The sequence below is a fragment of the Struthio camelus genome, chromosome 17 (genome assembly GCF_040807025.1).
Source record: "Struthio camelus isolate bStrCam1 chromosome 17, bStrCam1.hap1, whole genome shotgun sequence".
Taxonomy (NCBI): Eukaryota; Metazoa; Chordata; class Aves; order Struthioniformes; family Struthionidae; genus Struthio; species Struthio camelus.
Genome location: NC_090958.1, coordinates 20,959,197 through 20,985,616, shown reverse-complemented (window position 1 = coordinate 20,985,616; position 26,420 = coordinate 20,959,197). Strand labels below are relative to the sequence as shown.

The window sequence follows — 26,420 nt, the reverse complement described above, 5'->3', positions numbered from 1 at the left end:
CCCCATGACTGAAATCTGAAGGATGGAAGACTACTTTCCCAGATTAAAGCTGGAGGAGCTTTAGAAATACTAGACAAACTTTACTTCACATGCTACCCAGCTATCAAAGTTCAGAGTCCTTCTGATCATTCTTCAGCACCCTTTAGTTTCCCAGGGATCCATTTTTCTCTGGTTCCCTTTAAGCTGCTAGTCATGCATGTATAGTTCATAGAATACAGCCCAATGACCCATCAAGTCACATCATCATCTGAAGGCCCACCCTTGTCCGGATTATCTACCTCACACGCTGTAGAGTGGTACGCAACGCAACGCTATTTACTGAGGTATCGGGCCATCACGATTATGCCCTCTGCCTGTTGACTTTCTCTACCTGTTATTTTGCACATTAGATTGCATGGCTCCATGATAAAAGGTTGCTATTACCTGCGCACAGAGGCAAGTACAACAAAGCTGCACCCTCAGCAAATTCAAAGTATGCTGTACGTTTTGCTCCAAGATTACAAAAGAACTGATCCCAAGACTAGTCCTAAAGGAACCTAAAACTGGTTCAAAATCAGACAATGTAACAAAAAGCATGGCTGGAAGAAGATACCTCGCGGCGCAGTTCTTGTACTAACCCCACATCTTCCATGAAGATGATCATTTTACCATGTGGCATCATATCAGGAAAGAAATAACAGGTCAAGCCCAGATGTTTTTATCCCTCACACATACATCCTCATTTAACATCATGCACTCCTCATCCATCAGGGCTCACGTAACCAGCCTTCTCCCCCAGAAACATGTCCCAGTCTATAATCGCAAAAGAGTCCCTCTTCAGCAGGCCGCCTCTCACCCCCCACTGCCTCAGGCAGTGCCAGCCACTTCCACCTCTGAGAAGAAAGGAGGCTTGGAAAAGCAATCTGGATCTCCAGAGGACAGCAGGGGAGTGCCGCTGCTTTGCCAGGATTAGCTGCCAAGTTCTAAACAGCTTGAATGAAGTTTATTCACCCACTACCTACCTCAAGAATAGAAATATGATCCTAGAGCTTTAACAGAGATGCAGTTCCTTACCAGCTAGTAAGGGACAGGATCAAGCCAATGTCAGAAGACACATTATAAATATTTTTCTAAAAACATGTATGCTTTAAAAGCTCTATCCTTTCTAGCACTTCAGATAGGCAGCACACACTTACTCGTAACAAAGCAAAGCATATGTTCTAACTCATTTTGTTCACCTTCCAATAATTCACCTACTTCACTATCAACTGTGACCCCCTAGCATCTGCAAGGGCGTTTCTCAGACAGGTTTCTAAATGGACAGTTAAAAAAAAAATATGTATGCATACACACAGGTACCCATGAAGTCCTGATCAAGTGGCACATTCTTAATTGCCTTCAAAATGACTGTGCGTTTATATAAGTCTTCTTAAGAAGCAAGAAACAGACCAGAAGAAACACTGAAAAAGGTAGCACTTGGTTCAAAAAAAAAAAAAGAGAGAGAGAGAGAGAGAGAGAGAGAGAAATGTATTATTTAAGCAAATATAAAAGTGACTTATTTCTCAAAAGCTTTTATTTAATTGACCGTATTCTTTTAGCAGTCTCCAAATTGAGTTTGACAAGGTAAACAAAACCATCCCCTCCTCCCTGAGGCACAATTTGTAGTATTAATTCCATATACCACTGACAGCAAAGCCCTGAGAATTCACTTGGAGATTCTCTCTCAAACCAAGAAGTACTATTCTTTGATCAGAGTACCACAGTTTGCCATGGTTATGCTGCATTGTCGTATTGATAGAAAGATTAAATTCCTCTATCACCCATTTCATGGGCTGTTCCTTAAAGCAGAGTAGCCGTAACTACCACACTTCTGAAGGCAGAAAGAGTGCTAAAGGGTATTCTCCAGCTGTTCAGTTTTTACAGGTTGAGTTATACACCAGCAACGATTAAAGTGACGTCCCCTGCCCACAGCCTTCCTTCGGCAGATATTCAGGGCTCCTATTACTTTCTCAACCTTTTCTATTACTTTTTCAACCTTTTCTAACTGATCTGCAAGTCCTAATCTAGGTCAAAACCTGCCTTCTAAGAATATGTTCAACATTCATCTACAAAACATGCAGTATCAGGGTGTATTCTGTTCTGAAGATTGCAGTAGCCATCCTACCCAAAATATGTTTATAAAGATTAGATTTCAAGATTCAGCATCACTTGGATAGTGAAATACACTCCAGCTTCCTGGGCAATGCAGGCTAGCTCAGCAGAAATCTTTTATCTAAGAAGTTATTCACTATCAGCATCCTCATCAGCAGCCATATGTTGTATCACTTACACAGGGAGCACATACTTTCCTAACTTCACCAATCGCAATTCAAACATACCAATCAGAAATTAGTTAAGGGTTGAAAGTCATCTGTATTCTATTTCCAAAAATTCTATTTGCAATAGGACTGAACAAGATGTATGTTACTGTCCGCTGCTTTCTTGTAAGACGTGCTAGCACAACAGCATCGAGAGAGAGACGGAAATAGTACCAGCAGAGCTTGCTTAAATTTGAAAGCACTAGGATCTCCACCATCAATTAAGTCCTGCAGCATCTCAAAATACTCTAGTTCTAGATCCCCATGGAGCCACAGCAACAGACTTCAGTGCTGGCATAAGCCTATCCAAGATGCTAGCCAGACCCCAGAATGGCCAGTGTTGTCCCCCTCACAGAGGGGCACAGAACATCCAAAGGGAAGATCTGAACCTGAAGCCTGTGGCTTACTTAAAATGGACATATAAAAATTAATAAAAATTGGCCTATTATAAGTCAGCTTAAGTGCCACAGCTTTTCTGGGAAAAACGTTAGGGAACCTGTAAGGGGGGGGGGGGAAAAAAAAAGTTTTATGCCTCTAATCTAAGGTAACAAGTTAGAAAACATAGGCAGCAAGCGTTAGCCTACATGCGCCAATAACAGGGTAGGTAGAAAGAGGGAAGGAGATAATGCTATGTTAAAATAAAACCCTGGAAATGAAGAATCATGCTAAATATTAAGTAAATAGTCTAAGCAGAGCAGACCAAATATATTGAGTCAAAAAACCCCAAGTTTCTACCTAAAAAGTCACAAGGTTGGTACAATCATAGTTTAAAAAAAGTGTTTAAGAAGTGTAAAGTCCAGCAATAAGTTTGTCAAAAGGCTTGTTTTCTACCTGTAAACATTATGTTTTCCAATTAGACTTTTCTCCAATAGCAGAACCTACTCAATATCCTTCATCAGACAGAAGTAACCTTTTCCAAAGTAGAACCTTTTCCAAAGATCGTTCTTTCTCTAAACATAAGGTAGAATAACATTTGCTACATAAGGTAGAATAACATAAACCACAGTACATGTTGCTTAGTTCACTTAAAGGGTCCAACAACTCAGGTAGGGTAAGGAGGAAGACTATAAAGCTGCAGACTCCACCACAATGGCTACAGCTACTGTTTGCTTATGTGTTTAATCAATGACTCCAGAACAGTAAAACGTCACTGAAAAGAATATTTTCTCTAAAAAAATAAAATAAATTCAGAAAAATGGAGGAACAATTAACAGACAGGAACATGAAGTCCTTATTTGTGGCAATAACTAAACATGTATGCTGACAGAACCAAGGTCTCTGCTACTAGCACAATCAGGATCCTTCCCCAACATAACTGTAGTATGAAAGCTGTACCTTGAGACTAAATGGTCACAATCACAACACTCCTCTCCAGAGCATCCTGTTAGTGCATGAGTTTACAAAAGCCCATCCAACACTTGAACATTTGATACTATTTCAAATTAGTTTCGAAAAGGGCAGGAAAGGGGCAAGGAAAACTAGATTTTCTACACAAACACACCCGTTCCTCTCCTCCTTTGTATCATGGAATATCACCTGCCAGAAACCCTTTGGGCCCTTTCAGCAGCTTGCCCTTTGGTCCTGACGACTTCAGGCAAGACTGTTCAGCAGGAGGAGGGACCGACCACCAAGCACTTAAACAAGTGCAAAGAGACATCTGTCTCAGCCTACGCAACATTAGTAACGATGCTGCTGGGACAGATGACTACGGGTAGAGGAAGCAAGCTCTGTAAAAAAGAGTTCACTCATTTGCAAAGAGGTGTCAGTGTAACTGAAGTTACTGCCACAAAACCAGGTTTTATACTCCCAAACCCTTTCCAAACGTGAGAACACGCGGTAACCAAATAAACACTAGCAAAAGCAATGTGATGGCTTCAAGCTGACGTTTTACTTTACGACTCGGGAAGGGTAAGAGTGCACGTGACATTCTCACTTCTCAGCTCATGGACGGCAGCTTTGCACAGCAGCTCAACGTCCTTCGTTGGAGCAGTCATACTGCAACAGTTTGTGCAATAGTTAGTCCATAAGGAAGGCTGCAAAGTGGAGCCAGTTGTTAAGTGCACAGAAGGGTTCATGGCAGCCACCAGGCCTGGAAAACTGATCTTAAACCACCAACAGTGAGGTCACAGAAATTGAAAAACTTACTCTACATAGACAAGAAATCAGAAAGTTTTCTTTTTGACTTGCAGCTTGATCTTTGTATTGGACACTGATTGCTATTAATTTTCATTCTGAGCAGCAATGAGGAACAAAACGCCCCTCTCCCTTCTGTCTACCCTATTGTTAACAGAAATTTTAGTACTGGGTAATTTGGAGTGGGAAGGGACAGGAAAAGCCATACTTCAAAACCCCTTGAGGAAGTTATTTCAAAAGAAGCTCTACTCAGTCTTGAAGAGGCATACTACTTTTCAAATTACAAAATGTTTTCTATTGACCTTAAGATGTCTGAAAGTTAAATTTAAGGTTACAATGAAGTTCTTGTTTGGTTTGGTGCTGCTCATTCCTAACAGATAGGAGTTTAGAACTGGTTCTTCAATCTTAGTGGCTTTGCTGATACAAGTCTGCTTTCTGTCTAGGTTGTGCAAACATCCCAAAATGTTTTTAGAAGTTACTGAATCTAAACTCAAAGTAACTTGCAAAATTTAACATGAAGCCCCCCTTCCAAACAAAAGAAAAAATATCCTGGTTGTTTTTAATTTTCTCAGGAAGATGTTGCAGAGCTGCTTAAAAAGTCCACACATGTATCACTCATGCCTTGCAGTTTGTTTCCTATGTTCCTATAGTTCTTTTGTACTAGCAATGCTACCATATCCTGATGGGGGGTGGGGGGGGTGGATTTAGTAAAGCTCAGCCTTAGACTGGCAAGACCAGCTTTCTATTACAGCTCTACCAAAGACAAATCAAAAAGAAAATTGTTGAACACTGGGGAAATCCTCCCAAGAGGCAGAAGTATCGAATATTTTTGTGCTTAAAAAAATTTCCCTACCTCACAAGGATGTTGTAGGGTATGAGGGGAGAAGGAAAACAATCTACCTGAAAAACAGTTGGGAGAATGAAGCGGGGGGGGGAAAAAAAAAAAAAAAAAAGAAGTCACAATCAAACCCTCCATCTCTAGAAGGAAGCGCTGACATTGTGATGAGGCAACTACACAATTTAGACAAGGATTTCACATCAGTATTAACAGAATGCCTACAACCTGCATGGATTTCCTGGAGATATGACACTGCTGCTTTACTTTCTACATAGGTCTTCCCTCAAAATTAGCTGTGAGAAAGTGATTTTTAGATGCCGTGGGCAGAATTTTGTTTGTTTTATAAGAAGCAGTACTAATATATTTGTCTAGTTTCGTATGTTAGTAAAGCTCTGTTCATGTAGCAATGAGAGTTTCTAAATTAAAAAGTTACAGGTCCTTTTTTTCCTTACAAAATGTTGATAACAGAAATCTTACTAGAAATACAATTTTATGGTATAATAATGTATGTGACAACATAGGATTCATCGTTGAGCAAGCTATTTGGATCAAATAGACAGATGTGCAGCGTGGATGATCAAGTACTTTTCTCCTGTGGTTGCTTCCTGGCACTATTTAGTTATGTAGGCAGGGACATAATTGATTTCACTTGCTGAACTAGAATAAGCTGTACGAACAAAGCAGTGCACCTATAGCAGGAATGTCAAAACCCACAAACCTTTTCTACTGCAGGCCATGCATTAAAACAAGTTATTACCACTCAAAGACAGAATTTTTACAAAGTGAAGCCATCCAAATAAATATATGAAAAATCTGCTACTTAAGTAACTGAATTCCAGATAAGCGTGAGAAGAGAATTCTAGTTAGGAGATACAGAAGGAGATCCTCACACAAAGTGAAACAAGCAGAACTTTCAGACAACAGCAAAGCACAGTAAGACAGCATGCAGAAGTTAGCTTGTACTATTGACATCCGCATGGAAAAGTCTTAGAAAAAAATAATACAGTTTTGCAGTCTCAGTTGATAACTCATAATAACATTTTCTCTGGGACTAAGTAGTCCACGTGAGATCCCGAACAGAGAGCTGAGAAGATAAAGCAGTAAAGAAAAATGGCAGGAAAAGGAGGAAACTGGAAGTTTACCACCAAAGCTAGTCTGAGGAAACACTTTCATATGACACATGCACTTCCTAGTGTGGCACTACCAAGGCAAAGATTCACATCACAACCAGGCCTTTCCAGGATACCAAAACTAGTAAAGTTGAAGTGACAAAGAAAAAAGTATTTCTGCTTTTGAAAGGAAATAGGGTCCCAGCGGTCAGCCCAGCCCCTGCCTGCATGGGTGCCAGACAGCCTCAGAGCCAGAGACAGCGTCTGGCAAGCTGCTGAAGCAAAAAGGTTGAGAAGAGGAAAAGATTTAGCTGGCAGCTGACCCATGAGCTATCTTTAAGATTCCTGCCTGAGTTTGATCAGAGTTTCGTATAAGTCAAACCATCTGAGCGGAATGGGTCGTTTTAATAAATCGGCAAATTCCAACTAAAACTTTTTTCCATAATTTCTGACCAGCTCCCACTGAGAGCCTAACCTCAAGTTTTCAGTTCCTCTTTAAACTACAAACCATGATTATAGCCTGATTTAAAAGAGAGAAACTCTTTCTCCAAGATATCCGAGAGATACTTCTGCCTTTTCCCACGAGAGAGGGCTCGCTGCCGAGCCCATGACAGTCTGCCGAACAAAACGGACCCAGGTCTGATCCTGTGTGGACATGGATACCCATGTTCCCAGAGAAAACAGAAGTTTTCAGAATAGCTACATTTTGCTTAAATTCCATGTCACTAGATATCTCTTCTACAATACAGGTATCTTCAGCGAGGCTCAAATAAGGAGCTAAGATTCATTAGCCAGACTAACCCTACACTGCAGAAACTAGAAGGGAAATCAAGTGGTTCCTCCCCCACAGAAACAGTATTTTTGCAACATAAAACCACTCAGATGACTGCAAATCCAGAAGAGACCCAAGAGTAAACAGAGGGAAAGAAAGTTTGTTGTGTGAGGAGGAACTTCTGCTCCAGTTAAGAATACATATTGGAGTGATCTGAAGCTGCCTATAAATATTTGAGAACATCAAAGCCGGTCCTGTTAAATTAAAAATGCTGTCACACAGATAGGAACTAGCCTCTAGCACTGCCAGCTTCAACATGTGAGCCTCTGATCTGAGAGGCAGAGGCTCCGCTCCTCAAGAAATTTTATTCACCATGAGGAGAAAAAACAAAGTGAACCAGCAGTTAAGTTTAATAAGGATATTAAATATCTTATGAGTGAGCTAATTAGAGCTTAACTCTTTCAGGATACTACCACAGCTCTTCAGACCTTTTACTGACAAGGACAGTAGTTTCTTCCCATACTATTTTCACTGCTGGCATGTCCCTAGGTTCCCAGGACACCAGCATCCAAGCCTGCAACACAAACACTGAAACAGACTTCAAAAACAAAGATATTTTGTTGGATTAGTCTTGGTATAACTTGGATTTAATCATACCGCATACATCACAAACACATATCGGCTGGCTGTTGCATATCAGGGGCCTATGTTTAATACTAAAGCTGTCTGAAAGATTTCAAAAGCCTTCTGAATTCTCCCATTAGTTGACTGAAGATAACAAGAGGGGGAGAGGAAAGGAGACCAGACCACTTTGACTTCTGTTATTTGGGGAGATTCAGCTCCCCAAATGGGAGCACAGTCCCATAGATGGCAACTGCATAGTCACAAAACGCACACTGTTGAGAAACGTATCCCAAACTGCTACAACCCTGCATTTCTACTATGAAAAAAACCTCTGCAAATTCTGAGTACCAAAACTTACAAAGAAGATTAGCACCAAGAGTTATAAACGCAGTGAGGGAGGAGGAGGAAGAGCTCCGGCAGTGCAGCTTTCTCAAGTAATGAAAGACAAATAAGATCATGCCTTGAGAATTTTCTGCGTTACTTACTTCGCAATGTCTTTTCCTCAAACACTTTTGTGATGCAAGAGATACTATCTCTCAAACAGACAAAACAGTGCCAGACACAGACCGGGGGCACCTCGCAGCTGAGCACAAGGTGGTCTCCAGCCCCCAGCTCCCCTAAGCCCTGCGCTCAGCAGCTCTGCCCTGCTGCTGCTCCGTGGGCTCCCTCCTCCGCTCCCAGCCTCGCGGCACGCCGTGCAGGGAGCCGGCCCACTTCCCTTCATCCTCAAAGCATGCAAGATGGTACCTGCTCTAAACGGCTCCTGAATTAATCCCAAACAGGTCAGAGACAGTACGTTGGACCCTTGTAAAATAAAACACTGCAGTGGGACCCAACACATCTTCCTATTACCACACACACTGTGGGCATCCAAGATTGACTTTGCAGACGGCCCTGCCTGCCTAGAGAGAGGCAGCAACAGCTACAACAAATAGGCTGTCCTTATTTCCAAAAACAGCATGGAGAGGCAAACCTGGAGTGCAGCAGGGACAGATAACATCAGTGTGCACAACTGGCACACTGTATCTGTGTGTGTATGCATGTGTGTATATATATATGCATGTATATAAGCTTTAGCTATGAGATATAGATTTTATTATTATTTAGTAAAACCTATAAGGGCTCAATTGTGACTGCCACCATTTAGCCAAGCCCACGCTACAAGAAAAACCTGCAAGTCTTTAAGGGCACTCTGCAGAAAAAAAATCTCAGCCCAGGAGATAGATTCTCCTCCCTGAACGACTGAGTTCCAGGCGAATCGATGCATCAGTGTACAAAGCGGAACAGAATACTTTCCGCAATTCCAAAACAAACAGACAGTCCCCCAACTCTGCACTTTTCTTAATCTGTCACTAAAGTGGATTGTTTAAGGCTGGAAACTTTCAGTTCCAAAGGTGAATTCATTGGAAAGTTTGGTTAGAGTCTCCTCTATGTTTGGAAAGGGGGGGTGGGGGGAGGAAAATAGAGGAAGAAAAGGACTTTTCCCCAACACTTGATCTAATTTTTTTTTTTTTTTTAAAGCAGACCAGCATCAAAAGGCTCAAATTAGGAAACCAGATCTTGGCACAAACTAGGGTCTTTCCTGGATTAAAAGTAATTTTTCAAACACCACAATCAGAGCATTCAAAAGTTGCTTACTAAGCACATGCAATAAATTCACAGTAGGAGGCACGTACTTGCAACATGCATGCCTGTACAGCTAATTAAACAGTTGTACTCAAACCATGACTGCAGTCTCTAAAATAAGCCCCTTAGTCCTTTGTCAAGCCAGTCACCTCCTTACTGATTCTTCACCTTGTTTTACTGTTGAAAATGATACAAGCTGACAAAACAGCAATGATATAAGGTGATAAGACAACATAAGTGCAAGAAAACCAACCACAAGTTTAAGATGGCCAACAGCTTCAGAAGACAGCAGGAAACCTTACGTTAATGCAGAGTGACATGGGTATGGGAAGTCTAGAGAGTCTGCATATATTTAGCTACATATTTAAGGGTGTACTGGTGTCTGGAATATAACAGGCGCCTCATCAACCTTTGTAAACTGGCTTTTCATCTTAAAGCCAAGTGCAACAACAAAAGTCTTTTTAAGCAGCATGAGAAGAAAATAAAAAACTGAATGGAGGCAATTCATCACTGCGAAGAGGACACCCTAAGCCACCAGAAACCTATTTCCTTAAGCACTAATACTCAATCCTAACATAAGCATAGCTCCAACAATGGGATAAGTGCAGTGAAGTGCAATTTTTGATTGATACCTCTACCGGGTACCCAAAAAGACCACACTTCCCTGGTCACCTCAGGTTCAAGTGCCAAGCAGTCAAAAAAAAAATAAAAGCAGACAATTTGATTTTTTTTTTTTGACTTTTTTAATGCGATTCTTCTATTACTGTTGTAACAATTTCAAAACATGTCCTTAAAAAAAAAAAAAAAAATCCTTTGCTAGTCTCCTTTACCATGAAGGGTTCTCCCTTCAAGTCAGGAAACATGAGAAATGAGGCCAAGCATTCAACATGCATTCTGTTTTCATACACAGGCACCACAAACTCTGGTCTGACCACATTTGAATACAAAAGTCAGATGCTCAAAAGAGATAGTTTGAGCTAATATTTAACACTTCCTAAATTAAGTGCTTTTAATGTACTCTAAGTGTATTAATGTAAATATATGTATCACTTACATAATTGGGTTAAAAAAAAATCAAAATCTCACAGACTATACAGCAGATTACTACCTCCAGATCTTACCTTTCCTTAACCAATAAGATGCTGGCCTCTCAAAAGCATTCACACTTTGAAAAAACTATGTTTATGAAAGTTATTTTGGGCCAGGAGGGCCTCATTTTGAAATTCCAAAACAAAGTCTAGAAGACTGTAAAGCAAAAAGGGAGCATTTTTAAATGCACACTACACCACAAGACGGTATAAACTGGAAGAAAATTACTACGTATGCTAATCAATGGTTTTATACAGCTACTCAAGACTTTCCTATAAGATTTGCTTGCAGCAAAGCTGCCTGCACTTCTTACCAAGTTATGCCACACCAAAGCATGACCTCTTCTGCATGCTTCACCTGGAGCCATTTCAGAAGCCCTTCACTAGACAAAGCTATTAAAGCAAAATCACCCTGTCCCATGATCACGTCTACCAGTGGCATGGGCAGAAGAGCGCGTGCCAGCTCTATCCATGGGGCATGGCTGGCCACGAGCACTGGTAACACTATGAAGCAGGCTGTAATTACATCCAAACCATCATACTCACATAGATCCACTCTCAATATAAATATATATAAATGAAAAGAGTTCTCCAAATGGCTCCATGTTTAACAGTTTTTGAGTCTCCCTTCTCTTTGGGATTTTTTTCTTAATTTCACCTCCCAAATAAGCAATCCGAGTACATGAAAGAGGAAGTGGTCAGCACCCTGCCAACAAGGGTAAGGATTTCAACAGTACAGATGCTAAATGTCTGTGCGGAGCCTGAACTAAACTTATGAACTAGGCTGAAAAGTTACTTGAACTTCCTAAAACTACTTTTTCCTTACTTTCCTCCTCACCTTTATTTAGCAGAGAATAGAAACTGTACCGGTTAGGCTGAGTACAAGATCCAGTGCCATAAGAAAGTAAATAGAAGTGGAAAGTTTAACTATTTTATTCTTATTCCTCTAAACAGGTCACATTTCACTGGAAGGAGGAAAAAAAACCAGTAACTTTTCCTCCATACTTAAGATACTTTTAACTTCATTCTCTTATACATGTAAGTGTGTGTGTGTGTGTGTGTGTGTGTGTGTGTGTGTGTGTGTGTGTGTAATATATATATATATATATATATATGTCTCCTACCTTCTCTTCAAGGGACCGTCTCACCCACGAGAGCTGACAAGGCTCTGGTAAAAGCATTCTGGCGTTGCCACAACTGTCAGCAAATACTGTGGACATTGAAGCTTCCTCCAAAATCAGCACTTCATCGCTGAATTTGGTACCTTATCTTTTGGACAGTCTTCTCCCTGTAGTAACGGCTAGAAACATTTATTACTACCTTAGACTCATTTAGAAACGGGTTTTCACTGGTACCCTTTTTCTCCAAGGCTTAACATATATTAGTTTAAAGTTTAAAAGTTCAAACTTTTTAACTAGGTAAATGTGATTTACCAGCCCTTAAAACTCTGTGATAATTTTTTTTTATATTAACTGTTTTCACCAGGTGTTTCTTTCTCCATTACCATGCAAAAGATTTCAAAAAAGACTTGAAACTGTGCAATAGAAGGAGAGACAATGATGTGCTCACAGAAGGTTTAAGCAGCCAAGCATCCTTTTCTACCATGATCTCCAAGATTCCCCTCGTGCAGTACAACTTAATAGGATATCATAAATACAGGATTCTCAAAGCAGAGCACAATACCTGTAAGCAGATGTAACACAGCTCCTCCTGTGATAGCTACCTGCCACTGTCAGGTATCTTCACCACCATTCTAAGAGACATCTTTGATGTCACAATATTGAAGAATTAAAACGAAAAAGGAGCCTTAATTACAATGCTGCATTAAGACGCTGATGAGAAAAGCTAACCTCTTGTACGCTGAGCAGCAACGCTGTAACTGGGCTGCAGCTCACACTGCCCAGTGTGAGGACACAACTGGGCAAGAGGATGAACAACCGATGCAAAATACTTTGATGGGCTATCTTCAGTTCTCCCCATGTACTACCCCGCACCACAGCACTTGATGGACTGTGACTGAAACCTAAAAAAAAAATGGAGGGAGGGATGGAAACAGCCAGACTACTCTAATCTGGAATCAAGTACGCTACAATACCTTTCGAAGCGGCAAACTGTTGTTGCATTACTCACTGTAAAGGCTGCCTAGGTGTCTTTACCTCAAAAATCTCTTATTTTAAATGCAAGTTACACTTCCTCTATCATCTTGGCTGTCTCCTGAAGCAGATCCAGGACCTGTAACCACCCATACTGTTCACGTGGACGATGCCTTCCTCCCACAGCAGGCGAGGCTGGACAGCAGCGACAGAGTCTAGGACCTCAGCCCTGATAGCTGCCAGGCAACTCTGGGCACAGGCAGTCTCCACTCTTCTACTGGAGACTGGCGAAGGATGAGCACCAGCTGAGCTCGCAACAGGCATGGCACATAGCAGAAACTGGCAGAGCACCTTGCTGTTAGAAGGACTAACCTGCAATTCTGATCTTTCTTTCAGTCATCTATCAACTCACTCCAGCATCCGAGAAGGATGATGAGCCCTGCCAACTCATAGAACAAGCTGAAGCCATCAGTTTAGGCCTCAAAACTTGCGCTTATGTTTTAAAGATAACTACAGGACTCTCAAAGCAGATAAAATGTGCAACCAAGTATTGTAAAATATTTTGCTATTCCATGCACGTGGCAAGGCTGCAGTACAGCAGAGTCTCGTTCCTATCAGCTGGACACTCAAGTCTCAGTACAGTGGTAACTAGAAAACAAAAGAGAAATAGAAGCTTAAATTAGACAAGGTTTCTGATCCACAAGCCAATAAATCAACAACTACAGAAATTAATCACTGCTCTGACTGAATAGCAACAAGTATACATCTGATGTTGCTATAACCAAAAAGGAGCTGTCACTGTCTTATCTTTAAGAAAAAGAGAAAAGAAAATAAGAACTCAAGAACTGTGGAAGCCCAGAGATTTATACTTTATTAAGACAGCAATTAGAGTCCCTTCCATTCATAACTTAACCTTCTTAACAGGTTAAGGTGAGCTCCTTAACATTAGACAGGCCTTCCAAATGGGGATGGGACTCAGAGTCCTGTCAGAGGCAGGTCCAGAGGAGAAGCACAAGCAGGGCAACGTTTGAATTCAATGGCTGGAAAGGGACATCTCAAAGATGACTATTCACACTTGCTGCACAATATTTGCCACATCAAAGTATCTGTTCATAACACCAAAGAGAAAGATCGGAGAGGACAACATCCGTAACCTAGTCGAGCTTCTTGTGCAATACAGATCAGAGACGTTCCAGGTCTCCTCCTGTCTTCCTGCCACAATAGAGACATAGTAAATACCAAGCAGCTTTTCCCCGCTTCTCTCCGGCGTCCCTGACGCATTAGCTCTGCCTCTGGTGCAAACGAACAGTCACATCCCAGGGGATGGTCAGTGCCAGATACTCCACTCCAAGTAAAAGATGACGTGGCAAACCTAAGGCCCCAAAACTGGTACTAGGACTGAGTTTTACCAGAAGAACATACTACCCCTGATGTCTTCAGGATCATTATTGTAAGCCAAAGCTTTACAGTTATGGTACAGGAATTAACATAAAACCAATCACAGGTGTCTTCCTAGTCTAACAGGATAACTAACAAGGAAAACATCCAACAAGATGGTGACTCAAAGCCACAAATAATTCCACTTCCTTAATCTGAACACCCTTCAGGCACTCAACCCAAGCAAGAAGAAATTTAATTTTTTTTTGGTGAACAGACAAGTTAAGAAAAATTTTTTTAATTTTTTTTCCCTATGCTCAAAGGACACAAACGTTGCCTTGACTCAGCCTCTTCTGATTATTGCCAAACATCTATATCTACGCATAGTTATTTCAAGTCACCGATTTCAACCCTGCTGAAAACTCTCTGTTAATGCTTCCAAGCATGAAGGCTACCTGACAGAAGTTTAGAGAGTTTAGTCATTTTTACTTTTTGGGAAAACAGAGGGACCGTTCAGAGTTATTCAAGTGAAAAAGAGGTGGGAGGGAAAAAGAGGGAAGGAACACACACACAAACATGCACACACACAGTTTTGCAGTACAATTTGAAGCCTTTCCATCTCCTGCAAGAGCAGGACGCACAGTGGCATTGCTGCAAGGAACTGGAGTGCAAGGAGTCGAGAAGTGCCCCACTTCCATTTTCCTCCTTGAGCTTAAAGCACCAAATCACGTTTGTTTGCCCCAAACTAACTTTTGAGTACAAAAAAAATACATACAACTGGAGATTATTATGTAATCTATGTATTTCACTCTTGTTCAACAGCTACATATATAGTACATTATACTCCGGCTGGGGCTTCCAAACAGAAACAGACCAACCAAAAACCAAACTCGTATCACATGAGGAAAACAAGGCATAACATTCCTAACCCTTTTCTCCATGCTGTTTTAAAAATTAAAAAAAATTATATATTCATAACCCGTTGATACAATTGGAGAATTAACGATGGGTGTTTATCATTTAAAGTTTTTGACATGCCAGATTTGTTAATGTAATCAAAAACAGACATTAGGTTCAATCCTCTTTTCCCCCTGCTTCACTTGAGCACAACCATCATCACCACAACTTTACAAGAAACGCAGCTGTTGGTACTCTGCGCCTTAGCTATCAGGCAGAAACAACAACTGAAACAGGGAGTTTTGCCAAATGCAAACAGAATTAAGACAGGTAACCCTCCTTTGAGCAAAAGAGCCACTGCTGATGATTATCATTAGAGCAGCATGCGTCTGTGGTCATGGAGCGTACAGTCTGACACGGAAATATACCTGAGCCTTTGGTCCAAGTGCTGCTACAAGAAGTCCCAAATACAAGGGATCACGATCACAGTTTGTTTTAAAGCAAACCATCATTCTAGAGGTTTTCATAAAGTCTTCTTTCCACAATCACTCTTTAATCAGAAATTCTCAGTTTCTAATCTCAATCATATTAACGCCAGGATATTGCTCCAAGAAACACTGTGGTGTATGGGCACACTGGGACATTCTGTGGCAGTTAGACCTCTGAGCAATTTAAGGACCAGCTGACACAGCAACCTAGGCATGAGCTTGTTGACTGCGCATTATGGCCACATTAAAGACCATAAAGAACATTTCAGCTTTCTGAAGAGCTGTTCTGATAGACACCTGATCCTAATAAGACTTGGTCACAATAACATGAGAAACAATGTAATAGCATACCATTACTGGATAGGAATCTGACCAATAACTGGTTTAAGAGTGTACACATGACCTATTAAAAGCTGAAAGTGCATTGTTTCTCAAGTTTTTTTGTTCAGAGACTTTCGAGACCAATGAGCAACTGATGTTATTAACATAAACAACAGTAAGTCTTTCTGTAGTCTCAAAACCACACTTTGAAAATCAGGCACACATTACAGAATGAATCAAAAATCTCTAATATTTCATTTTAATGAAAAATGTATTTTAATTTCTAAAGAGCTGTGCACACTGACAAGATAGTTGGGGCCAAGAGCAGCTTGCTTACTTGACCAATATACCTCTAGCTAATGTTAAACAGACAGGTTCTTAGTATCATTAGCCACAAGATGCATTTCTAAATCTCAAAACGAGCTTGAAATAATTATCTAAAATATAAAGTTAGTTTCATAAATATACAGCCGACATTAAAAATAGAGGCAAGACAACATTGTGAAAGTGTTTACAAATTTAGGCGCTAACAAATTTATTTTCAGGAGGAGATGAAGGAAGCGTGATTTAGACGAGATATGCCACACGTAATCTAAAACGTCAATGGTGAAGATGTGACTGGTAGTATTCAACCTAGCTGTTTTGGAGTGATGCCTGCCATATTTTATTCTTTGAAAAAAATAGCACACCCTGTGGTTTAGGAAAAAAATTGCCCACTCAAGCATAATCAAAGTGTATTATTCAGTATGTGTGCAAATTAACAAGCAAAATAGTTCTGAGAGATAAACGATGGCAAAAAGTTTGCCACGTAATTTGGCTTTCACTACAGTCTTCCCTGTTTTGAGGGCTGTCTGTTTAGATACTAGAGGAAGCAGATGGCTGATGTTATAAGTAAAAGGTCTACAAAACTTCATTTAAAACATTTGCTTCAAGTTCTCACAAAGCAAATACGAGTCTTAAAAAAAAGGTTTTTTAATCCACTTTCACTTGCAATCACAAGAACAGCACAACCTCAGCAAACGGCCTCTGTTCTATTCTTAACACTAGCACCTGACACAAAATGAAACTTTAGAGTCTCTTGCTTTCCCAAAAGTTTTAGTGTTGAGTCTTACACATATTGTTTGATAACGTACCAAAAGGTTATCAAATGTCAATGCCTGTTTCAGCCCCTACTAACATCACCTTTTTTAAAAAAGGTATAGATTAATTGCTCCACCCCCTCCTCTATGAATAAATAAAACTCTTATTAGCAACTTATGCTCACAACTCTTCTGCCTACAAAAGAAATTTTACAATAGATTTTCCCTGTTTAAAATAGGAAGCAGTAAAAAGGCAGCAGTATCCTTTCTTGTATAAAAGGAGAAAAATAGTTATTTTGACAGTCACGTAAACTGTGCTTTTAGAGTTTTACTTCACTGCTTGGGTTGTTTTTTTTTTAAACCACATATTATACAGGCATATATATGCATAGACAACAGAACTCAAGCAAACAAACTCCATAGCTGTTAATGAGAAATAAGGACTACTACTGGCAATTGCTTAACAGTCAAACTTAATAAAACATCATTTAAGTCATTTTTCTTTACTTCGCCACAGGAGGAAAAAAGTCAGCAATTACAAATGACTACAAAGGAGTCAGATAAGCACTTCAGGAGTTCCAGGGGCAAAGGATAGTTACGTTCAGATAAACATGGACGTTATCTCTCCGGTCAGAAAGAGAAGAGTCGCTTCAGCACGAAAACTGAAGTTGTAAAACCGCTTAAAACTAGCTCCGAGGGCAGAAGTAGCAGGTACGCTGAACACAGCGATTGCTACACCGAGACGTCCCAGAGAAAGCGCAGACGAGGCGCAAACGCCCTCAGAAAGCGACGCGCTCACTGCGGGAGACCGTTTCCGAGGGGGTTTTCACACGGGCTCCGGCCCGCGGCGCAGCGCGGCGACGGCCGAGCCGCGACCCGCGCCGCCCGCCGGGCCGAGCGCCGCGCCCGGGGCTGTCAGACGGGGCGCGCGGCGGCGCCCGGGGCCCCGCGCCCGGCAAGGTGCGGCCGGGGCGGCGCGCGGCCTTTGTGCGCGGCTGCCGGCGCGGCGCGGCGCGGCGCGGCCGGGCCCCCCGCCCCCGCCCGGCCCAGCCCGGCCCCGGCCCCGGCCCCGGCCGCGGCGCACGTGGGGCGGCGGCGCGGGCCGCTTTGTGCCGCCAGGTGCCGGCGGCCGCGCCGCGGAGCCATCTTGGCCGGCGCCCGCGGCCGGCGCTCACCTGCACGATCTCGCCCTCGGCGCTCAGCGTGGCCCCCGCGCGGGAGAAGCGGCCCTGCAGCCCCGTGGTGTAGGTGGTGTAGTCGCCGCTGGGGCTGGACTCGAAGAGCACCACCTCCACGAACGCCGTCTCCTTGCCCAGCGCCGCGCCCGGCGCCGCGGCCAGCAGCAGCCCGAGCAGCAGCGGCGGCGGCACGGCCGGCCCGGCGCCGGCCCCGCGGCCCCTCATCGCGCGGCGGGGGGGAGCGGCGCCCCGCCGCCGCCGCGCATCGCTCCCCAGCGGCTCCAGCTCCGGGGCCGGGCACCGCGCGCCTCAGCGCCCCATGGCAGCCGCGCCGCCGCCGCCCGCGCTGCCGTCCCTCGCCCGGCGCCGCCCCGCCCCGCCGCGCCGCTCCCCTTTCATCTGCTCCACGTGACGGCCACCGCGGGGTTATCCCCGCCCCCGGCCCGCCCCGGCCAGGCCGCGCGGCGCTCCGCAGGGCCCGGCCCGGGCGGCCTCCGGCAGCCCCGTGGCGCTCCCCGGGCCGCCCCCCGGGGCTCGGCCGTCGGTGCGGGGCTGCCGGCCCGCGGCCTGCCCGGCCGGTGCCCGGAGCGGGAGTGGGGCCGGGGCCGGGGCCGGCCGGCCGGCGGTGCAGGCCCCTGCGCCGAGGCGCCCTGAGCCGCCGGCAGCAGCGTCTCCGTAACCGAACGTGCTGAAGAGACCCGTTTTCTCTGGGCAGACGCTGCTCCTCGGCGGCCTGTGCATGGCTTTGCCCTAACACCTGCCGTTCCCAGCAGGCTGCTGGGATCCAACAGCTTCCACCTTTGTGTGAGGAGCACGAACGGCTGCTGACGCCCTCGAACCCAGCCCCTTGCGCTTGCTTCTGTCAGAGGAGACTAGGCATCCCAGGGCCCTTTGGCTCCTCTGTTAACGGGGTCGGCAAAACCTCTGTGAATGACGTGGAAGAGGTGAATGGGCAACAAGTTTTGTCTCGGACTACAAGAACTGAACGGCAGCTGATGATACGATTTCTCTTAAAACAACAAGTTCTTACAACTAAGTTGTGGAATTGATGAACACAAGACGTGGGGGCTAAAAGCACAGATCAGTTACAAGGGGGATTAGACAGACTGATGCAAGATCTCTTGCTGGTTATGAGGCACAATGTTTGCAAGTAAACTGCAGCCTGAGGGAGTTTGCTTCTGGCCAACTGACAAGGCATAATGTCAGCGAACAATTGGTCTACCAATTGCCTGTTCTTTCCCTAAATATCCTTGTTACTACTGGAAGGCAAGACAGCGGGATCCTTAGCGTGACACAGGGAGCAAGATTAGTTTAAGAAATCGGTGAAGACACAGGGTCAAGAAGGGATTTCAGGAACGTGTTCTCTGGGCTTCTATCACAAGCCACAAAATACCCCACAAACCTAAGACTTTAGTACAGTGAAGCAAAGGCCTCAAGAACTATTGCATAGAAAGAGAGCTGGAGAGGGCATCACTGAGGTGCTTTAGCCTGCTAACAGCAAAGAATGCCCACTATGCAAAATTAGATGAGGATAACACATGCAACTTTTAGATTGATATAGTACATTGCAGTAGAATTTCAGACGTTCATAACATGCACTGTACTAGATAGAAGCATATTAATCCCCTACTGCAAACTACCTCTACTTAATTTTCCTTCATCTGTGAGGTAAATGATGAGTGTTTGGACAACATGGGTTTTGCTACTTCATAATCAACATAGGAAAACGTTAGACCTCAGGAGATTTTCTACCTGCAGAATCAACTACATTGTTTCACAATCTGTAGCAAGGAGACAGATCTATGCATAGATGATGGGACGGTCACTGTTACCTGTGCATGAGGAGAAAGTCTCTTCATGTTCAGCTAATTCTCCATCCTTCCTCACTAACTTCAGTGCCTTAAGCAAACGCTACTGAGCCTTTTTAACGTTCTGTCGTCTTATCCCTTCAGAAGGCCAGATGAGGCAGTAGCAAGTGCTTGTTCTGTAAGCCGTACGTTCTTCCGTTGTTCTTCTCTCTGATCAACAGAGGTCCCTAAAAACGGAGAAGTAAAGCTGAATGAGGTCCAACTCTTACTCAGTACCTCCCATCATTCCTTCTTGCTTCCCCATGGGTGTCTCACATTTCTTCTCCCTCCTCACCTGTTTCAAAAAGTCCTTTCAAAAAGTCTTGAGTAGGATTTTATATCCTAAGGACAAAATCTCAAAAGATTGTTCTGTGCTCCAGCACTATCATAAACGCATTGATCTTGCTTCCTTTATCCCACCTTCCCTGTGTCAAAAGGTAGGTTTGTTCCTGGGGTCCCTCCTGCCAGCCTGGCCACTTTTTGCCTTTTCCAGAAAAGGAAGAGCAAGAGAAGAGCAGGAAGCCAAGAGCTGCTGAAGTACAACCACCTCCTTCACCAATACTCACAAAACAGCTGTTTCCTGTTTCAGAAGTGGAGGACAGGAAAACTTAATCGATCGTAGTGTAGAATGAACCATAAACTACTGTAGACCTGACAGCACTGAAGACATAACTGTTCCAACTCAGAAAGCCTCCCACCCGAGAGAGAGCATTACAGAAATTAACTGCTAGTGCATAGAGTGCTTACTCATTTGCATGTGAAAGATAGTGAAGGAGCTGTCGTTTTTAGTTGTAGTATTGTTTCTAATTAAAGTGTTTGAGAGCAGCTTTTCTTCAATCCACCCTCTGTCACTTTTTGGAAACCATTAAGAACATTTTGTAACCAGTTCCTCACATTCATCAGACCCTTTATGACAAACATTGCTAAATTCCATGTGCCTCTTTTCTTTATTTGAATGGGCTTTAACTTCCAGTCATTAGAAGGTTTTTACGTCCCACTTGCTAGACTCAGGATGTCTTTTTTTATCCAATATTTTTCTTTTTCAAATGACCTTACACCACTGTAATCAAGTTCTTTCAATGCTCTATTAGTAAAGGCAAACAGCTTGAGCTGTTGAATTCTTGTAGGTCGAGACTTCCCAACCATCCTAAACTCAATGAATATCTAAGCAGGTGATGAGGAGTAAGGACAGCTGGAGTTTTGGTGTCAGAGGATATTGGGATGTGTACCTGTTGTCACACAAAAGGGAATGAATGGTGCCCCTTATATAATATGTCTTGCAGTAGGCCCCCTTTGCACAGCTAGGAGGAACTGCCAAGCATCATGGTATTCGTCCGTCTCCAGGGCTCTCTATACCAGGCACTGCCTGGAGCCAGACAACAGCCACAGCACTGGGTGGGCTAACTGATGAGTTTTGTACTGAGTATGACTTGCCATATCTGGCAGAAGTTTGCCTGTTTTGGCAGAAGTGCTTTAAGCAGCTCTTCCCCCCACCACTTATTTCATTTCCATGATGCCTCCTTAATCATGCCAAAATAACTTTTTTGTGGAGCTGTGTGGTAAACTGGATCAGGGAACAGACCCAGGCTAAAAGCAGCCAGTGTGTGCTGGGGGCAGGATTATTTTTAAATTGAATCAGAAAGCTAAAATAGTATTGGGAAGAGCAGCTTTAGAAGTGGAGATGGGATTTGGAAATCTAAGTCCTAAGAGACCAGGAAAAGAGCTCAGTGCATATGGAATGCACAGTTTTAGGCCTACAAAAGCCTGGAAGAACTCAGGATTCCTGACTCTTAGCTGAGAAACGCTCCATGTCCTCCCCTGCTGGTCAACAAAGAAGGTCAATTTACTACAGCAATCTAGGGGCTCTAATGTTAGGCAAATGTGTAAGTTTCATTGCATCATGCTTAAATATCTCTCATTAGGCATCAGTAAACACTACAGATTGTTTCTCTTTTTTTCTATTTTCCCTTTAAAAAATTACATAAACATCATAGCTTGAAATATTAACAGATTGCAAATTTAAATGTCAAGAAAAAAGGGAGTATCCACATTAGACAATCCAACAGTTATTTTGTCCCCTGTGCACCTATGCCATGAAAGTCTTCTCTTACCTAGGTACATTTTTCTCACAGGACCTTGCTTCATGGGAGAATCCCACTGTAGGTAAAAATCAATGAAGTATTGCAGAAAAAACGTTACATAGATAAGACCTCTGCCTCAGTTGTTAATGAAGTAGGATCACTTGTACTTCAGGGATATTTTCTAGGAAGGGGTCCTCTTACGCCTGTCTGGAAGCAGGGGTTCTCCCAGTTAGGTTGAGAGGTAAGAATGCAGAAATGGCAGTCCAGGTAAATCTGGAAACTAACTAATGAAAAATACGGGAATGGGGCTCTATATTCCAAGTGGACAGCATCCTAATTCTAAAACAAAAATTGCTGAAGATATGATCCACCCTGCAAAACTATCCGTATCTGCCATCATGGAGTGAAGGCTCAGCAAAACTGCCTTTGCACTAGCCTCACAGTCCCTACTGCGGAGTGACATGAAGCACTAGGTCTTAGGTCACTAAATTCCCTCTACTTGGGCAGAAATCCAAGCAGAGGATTTCAGGATGAGAATGGACTGTCTTATCATTAAAGCAATCAAATATTACTAGCTGGCTTGCTTTCCAGCTGGCAGCATACAGTTCCCAATTCAGTTATGCCATAATACTCCAGAAATGTTTCCTTGTTTTTCCCCCTGCATACCAAACTTGAGACCCAGGGTCTGAAATACAGAAGTCCCAAGCATTTATAGCTGCAACTGAGGTCAGTAAGAACTGTTATTTGAACATAATGAAGTGATATATAATGCCAGATGGTCTGAGAAAGTATGTCCTAGGCATCTCATAAGACAGCAGTCAACTTTAGTTGGTACTTTTTGACACTAAACTTCCTATGTCTCATTTCCCTTGCTAAGAAATGGATATTATAGAACCCTCCTCCCCCCACACACTGCTCAAGAGAAAACCATGTTAGTGAAGTACCCACATATTACCGTGATGAATGTTACAGAAAAATTCCATGACAAAATTAATAATTTTATACTGACAGCAGAACTGGAATATTGTGCAGGAAGTATGGCTCTGCACGCCAGGCAAGAAGAAAATAAAATGAGTATCCACCTCACAATGTGATCATCTGCCATTCTCACCGTTAAATGAGGCGGGAACCCAGTTTCCCTGCTCTTGCCCTCTCTGTAATTGGAAATTCATTTGGCTGAAGGTGTCTGTAAGGCTGCTTTGCGTCTCATCTGTGCAGTCAACCACAAATACCGGTTCCACTGGAGAATCTCTTCTAGAGCCTCTTTTAGTCTCATTTCATAATGAAATTAAGTATATGTTACCTGTCTGTCAGCCCTGTTCTTCTTCTGAACCTATTACCTAATTTTAACCAAGCTTAAAGGCAGAATGGAGGTCTTAAGATCCTCCAAATCCTTGCAAATGTTGTGAAAATCAGAGGCTCTGAAGTGGGTGGGTACTGCAGCAGTATCCAAAATGGACGTGTGGGAAGCTGGGGCTATGGAAGTGGGAAAATGTCTAAGAAACAGTTTTTTCAATTCTCTTGCACAAAGAACAGTTTGTTGTTGATTTTACATGTATACAGGAATCCATTCTAATGGTATTCCATGTAATTAACATCAAGCTTTTGTACCTATGCTTGCATTTTAAGGGGTTACCTCCAGGACAGGAAGTAAATAAATGTGCGCGCGCGTGTGTGTATGTGTTCGGTACAAAAAAGTTAAAGGTGTGCAAACACCTCTTGTATTGCTATAAATTAGTACTCTGATAACATTAGTGATATACCCAGGAAACAAGTGGCAAGAATTTTTACACGGTGCAGACATAGAGCTGTCTGGTATAAAATTTTATGCAGATAGATAAATAACTAAATCCTAATATACAAATAAGATATATTAACAAAGGGAACTCTAGTTTGAAAGTTGCCTGAAGAAAATAATGTTGTTTTGCTGTAGACAATGTATTCTAAGGTAAATTTAAGCCTCTACCTGAGCAAATGCTTCTTTAATTAAGACTCTTACGTTGCATAGAATCAGAATGGCATATTTAATTCTTCTAATCTCTAGAAACCATTTGTTTACTAAATTATCATGGTACATGGTACATGAAGAACTATGAATGTGCTAAATTTGTAAGTCATACTAATTTTCATTGTTTTCTAAAATTAATATATGAATTTCTTGTAAAATTTGAAATAAGTTTTACTACCAAGATATAAATATACATGCTGTATATAAATAAATGCAACTCAAACTTCTTAAGTGTTTCAGAACATTTACATTTTCAGATATATTCAGCCTAACTTCCAAAGAAAATGAGCTCTATGTGTTTGCACTGTCCATGCAAACACAAATATCTTGTGAGCAGTTGACTAAATTGAACTAAATCTGAAAGAGAAGCAGAAGTCTTAAAGAACAAAATTCCACAAATTATATGAAAACTATCAGTGGAGAAACTTAAACAAGTGCCTGACTGTAGGAGTGGGGGTAGGTTGGTGGAGTTCAGCTGTTACACATTCTGTGTGGCAGCAGCCAGACAAGCTGTGTGTGCGCAGCAGCAGCAGATTAGCCACAGCATGTGCTTTTTTGCGGGATGGGGATGTTGAAGGAATGCGAAGGAATGCAAAGGGAAGGGAAGGGACGGGAAGAGAGCTGATATGAACAAACTCCATTCAGGTACCTTTTCGCAATGTGCTGGGGCAGCTAAAGATGCAACAGTGAACACACTTGCTTTTCAGGCCTGAAACGGTCATCTGTCCAGACAGAAAATTTCATGCAGGAAGAGCAGTCAAAGGAATTTGAGATGCAGTGGTTGAAAACTAATGCATAACAAACTGAAGCTGAAAATAAAGTCCATTTTAAACAAGGCAAACAAGGCAACTGGTTACTATTGCAGCTTACCTAGCAAGTGTGGCGGGTTATTTCTCACTTGAGGTATTAATAAAAAAGGGAGACCAGATTTTCTTATATATATTTTAGCTCAAGCCCTGAGATTTAGACTTTATGAAAGAATCTTTTTTATGAAGCTGTATGTGCCTGCATTACAAAAAAACTCGGATTAGATGGCCAGAGGAAGTTCTTTCTGGCCTTATTCTGCAAGCAAAAGCCTTGCCCCACTAACTTTGAAACAATTAGACTTTCACCACATCATTTCTATTAACCTTTTATTCTTCTATTTGATGCACTTCCTTGTTAAATAGAGGTAAGCCACCAAAGCATTTTAGGAGATTCGTGACTTATTCTAGACAAGAAATTAGAGAAGCGAGCACTGTATAGAAGTCTAAATTCCTTATGTTGATACAGCTACTTTTAATCAACCTCACTAAAAGGCTCATTAAAACACATGATTTGCCTATGATCTATTTTCCATAAATGTGATTGACATATACCTGTGAAGCAGAAGAATATAAGCACTGAAAAAGTTCTGCAACCTCATACAGAACAGAGTAGGAGAATAACATGAAAACTTTTAATTTACATACTAACACTTCGTGATCACAGTGGCCAGAAGGTGGCCAGAAGGTGGCCAGAGAGGCTAAAGCATTAAATATTTTATGCTGCAGTTAATAATGCTTTGCAACCCATAAAAAACTGGTTTTAAACCACATAATCCTGAGTTGCTCTGAGGCTTACAAAGCCCAAACAGTAGCAATCTCACAGGTCTGTGGATGGCTGGTAGGAATACTATCCAGCTAATTGCAGTGCTGCATACCCTGGCCCATTCTTGACAAAGGAAGGTGCGTGGATCTTGCCCATTGCTCTTTGCACTTACCACAGAATACGGGGGCTTCCTTTAACTGAGGTGCACTGCTCTCTGTTCAAATAACCCAAATGCTACAATGCAGTGTTTGAGTCCTGGGGAGAAAGTCCATGAGAAGGAGGCTTAGGCCTAGAAAGAACCTGGGTCAATAAGCCCAGACTTACGTTATTACAGACACCACATTCAATCCTATTCCTAAATTGATCAAATTCTCCCTTAAAATGGATTGTCTTCACTACTGTGAAGAAAGTGGTTAGAATCTTGTAAATGCCAGCTTGCACCTATCAGTTATCCATTTAATGCATAACAGAGTCCTTTAGCTTAAAGAATGGTCGTCCTCCTCCTCCCCGGTAAAGAACAACATTATCTCACTTCTGCATTAGATTTCAGATACTAATTCTGACAAACACTTAGTGGAAAAAAAATCAAGCTGTGCATGATGACTGTAGACAGGTGTGCAAATTCCTAAATTATTGCTCCAAAGCATTCGGAGAAAGGCTTGAGAATGGGGGCATCTGAGCAAGTTACCATGAAATAGCTCTGGGTATGAGATTAGCTCACACTAACTAGAGGATGGAAATGTGCATATAGACAATTGCCTCCAATAGCTACTATGATACAAAATCATAGCCCAACTTAACCAGAGTAATTCATTTGTCTGCCGATGCCTAAGACACTGCCCTTCTCACAAAAGTCCAGGTGAGACCCAAGAGAAACTGAGAAAAATATCACTAACCCGTCAAGAAAGATGCCAATACATCTGGATGAAAATGTAAGAATTATGCTAAATCATTAT

General features: G+C 42.4%; 1 protein-coding gene across 6 annotated transcripts in view; it reads right to left on the bottom strand.

The window, feature by feature from the left end:
• Positions 1–26,420, bottom strand: part of ZNRF3 (zinc and ring finger 3) — a 120,664-nt gene that overhangs the window by 83,992 nt on the left and 10,252 nt on the right. For 2 of the 6 annotated variants that reach the window (XM_068911604.1, XM_068911603.1), the window contains one exon: positions 19,792–19,994. In XM_068911604.1, coding sequence (XP_068767705.1) covers positions 19,792–19,818 — 27 coding nt within the window. In that variant the 5' untranslated portion in view covers positions 19,819–19,994. Of the gene's footprint in view, positions 1–11,650; positions 11,827–12,991; positions 13,009–17,956; positions 18,185–19,791; positions 19,995–25,636; positions 25,720–26,420 lie in introns of those variants that run through there. The other 4 variants (XM_068911605.1, XM_068911602.1, XM_068911601.1 and 1 more) reach the window with 4 other exon arrangements.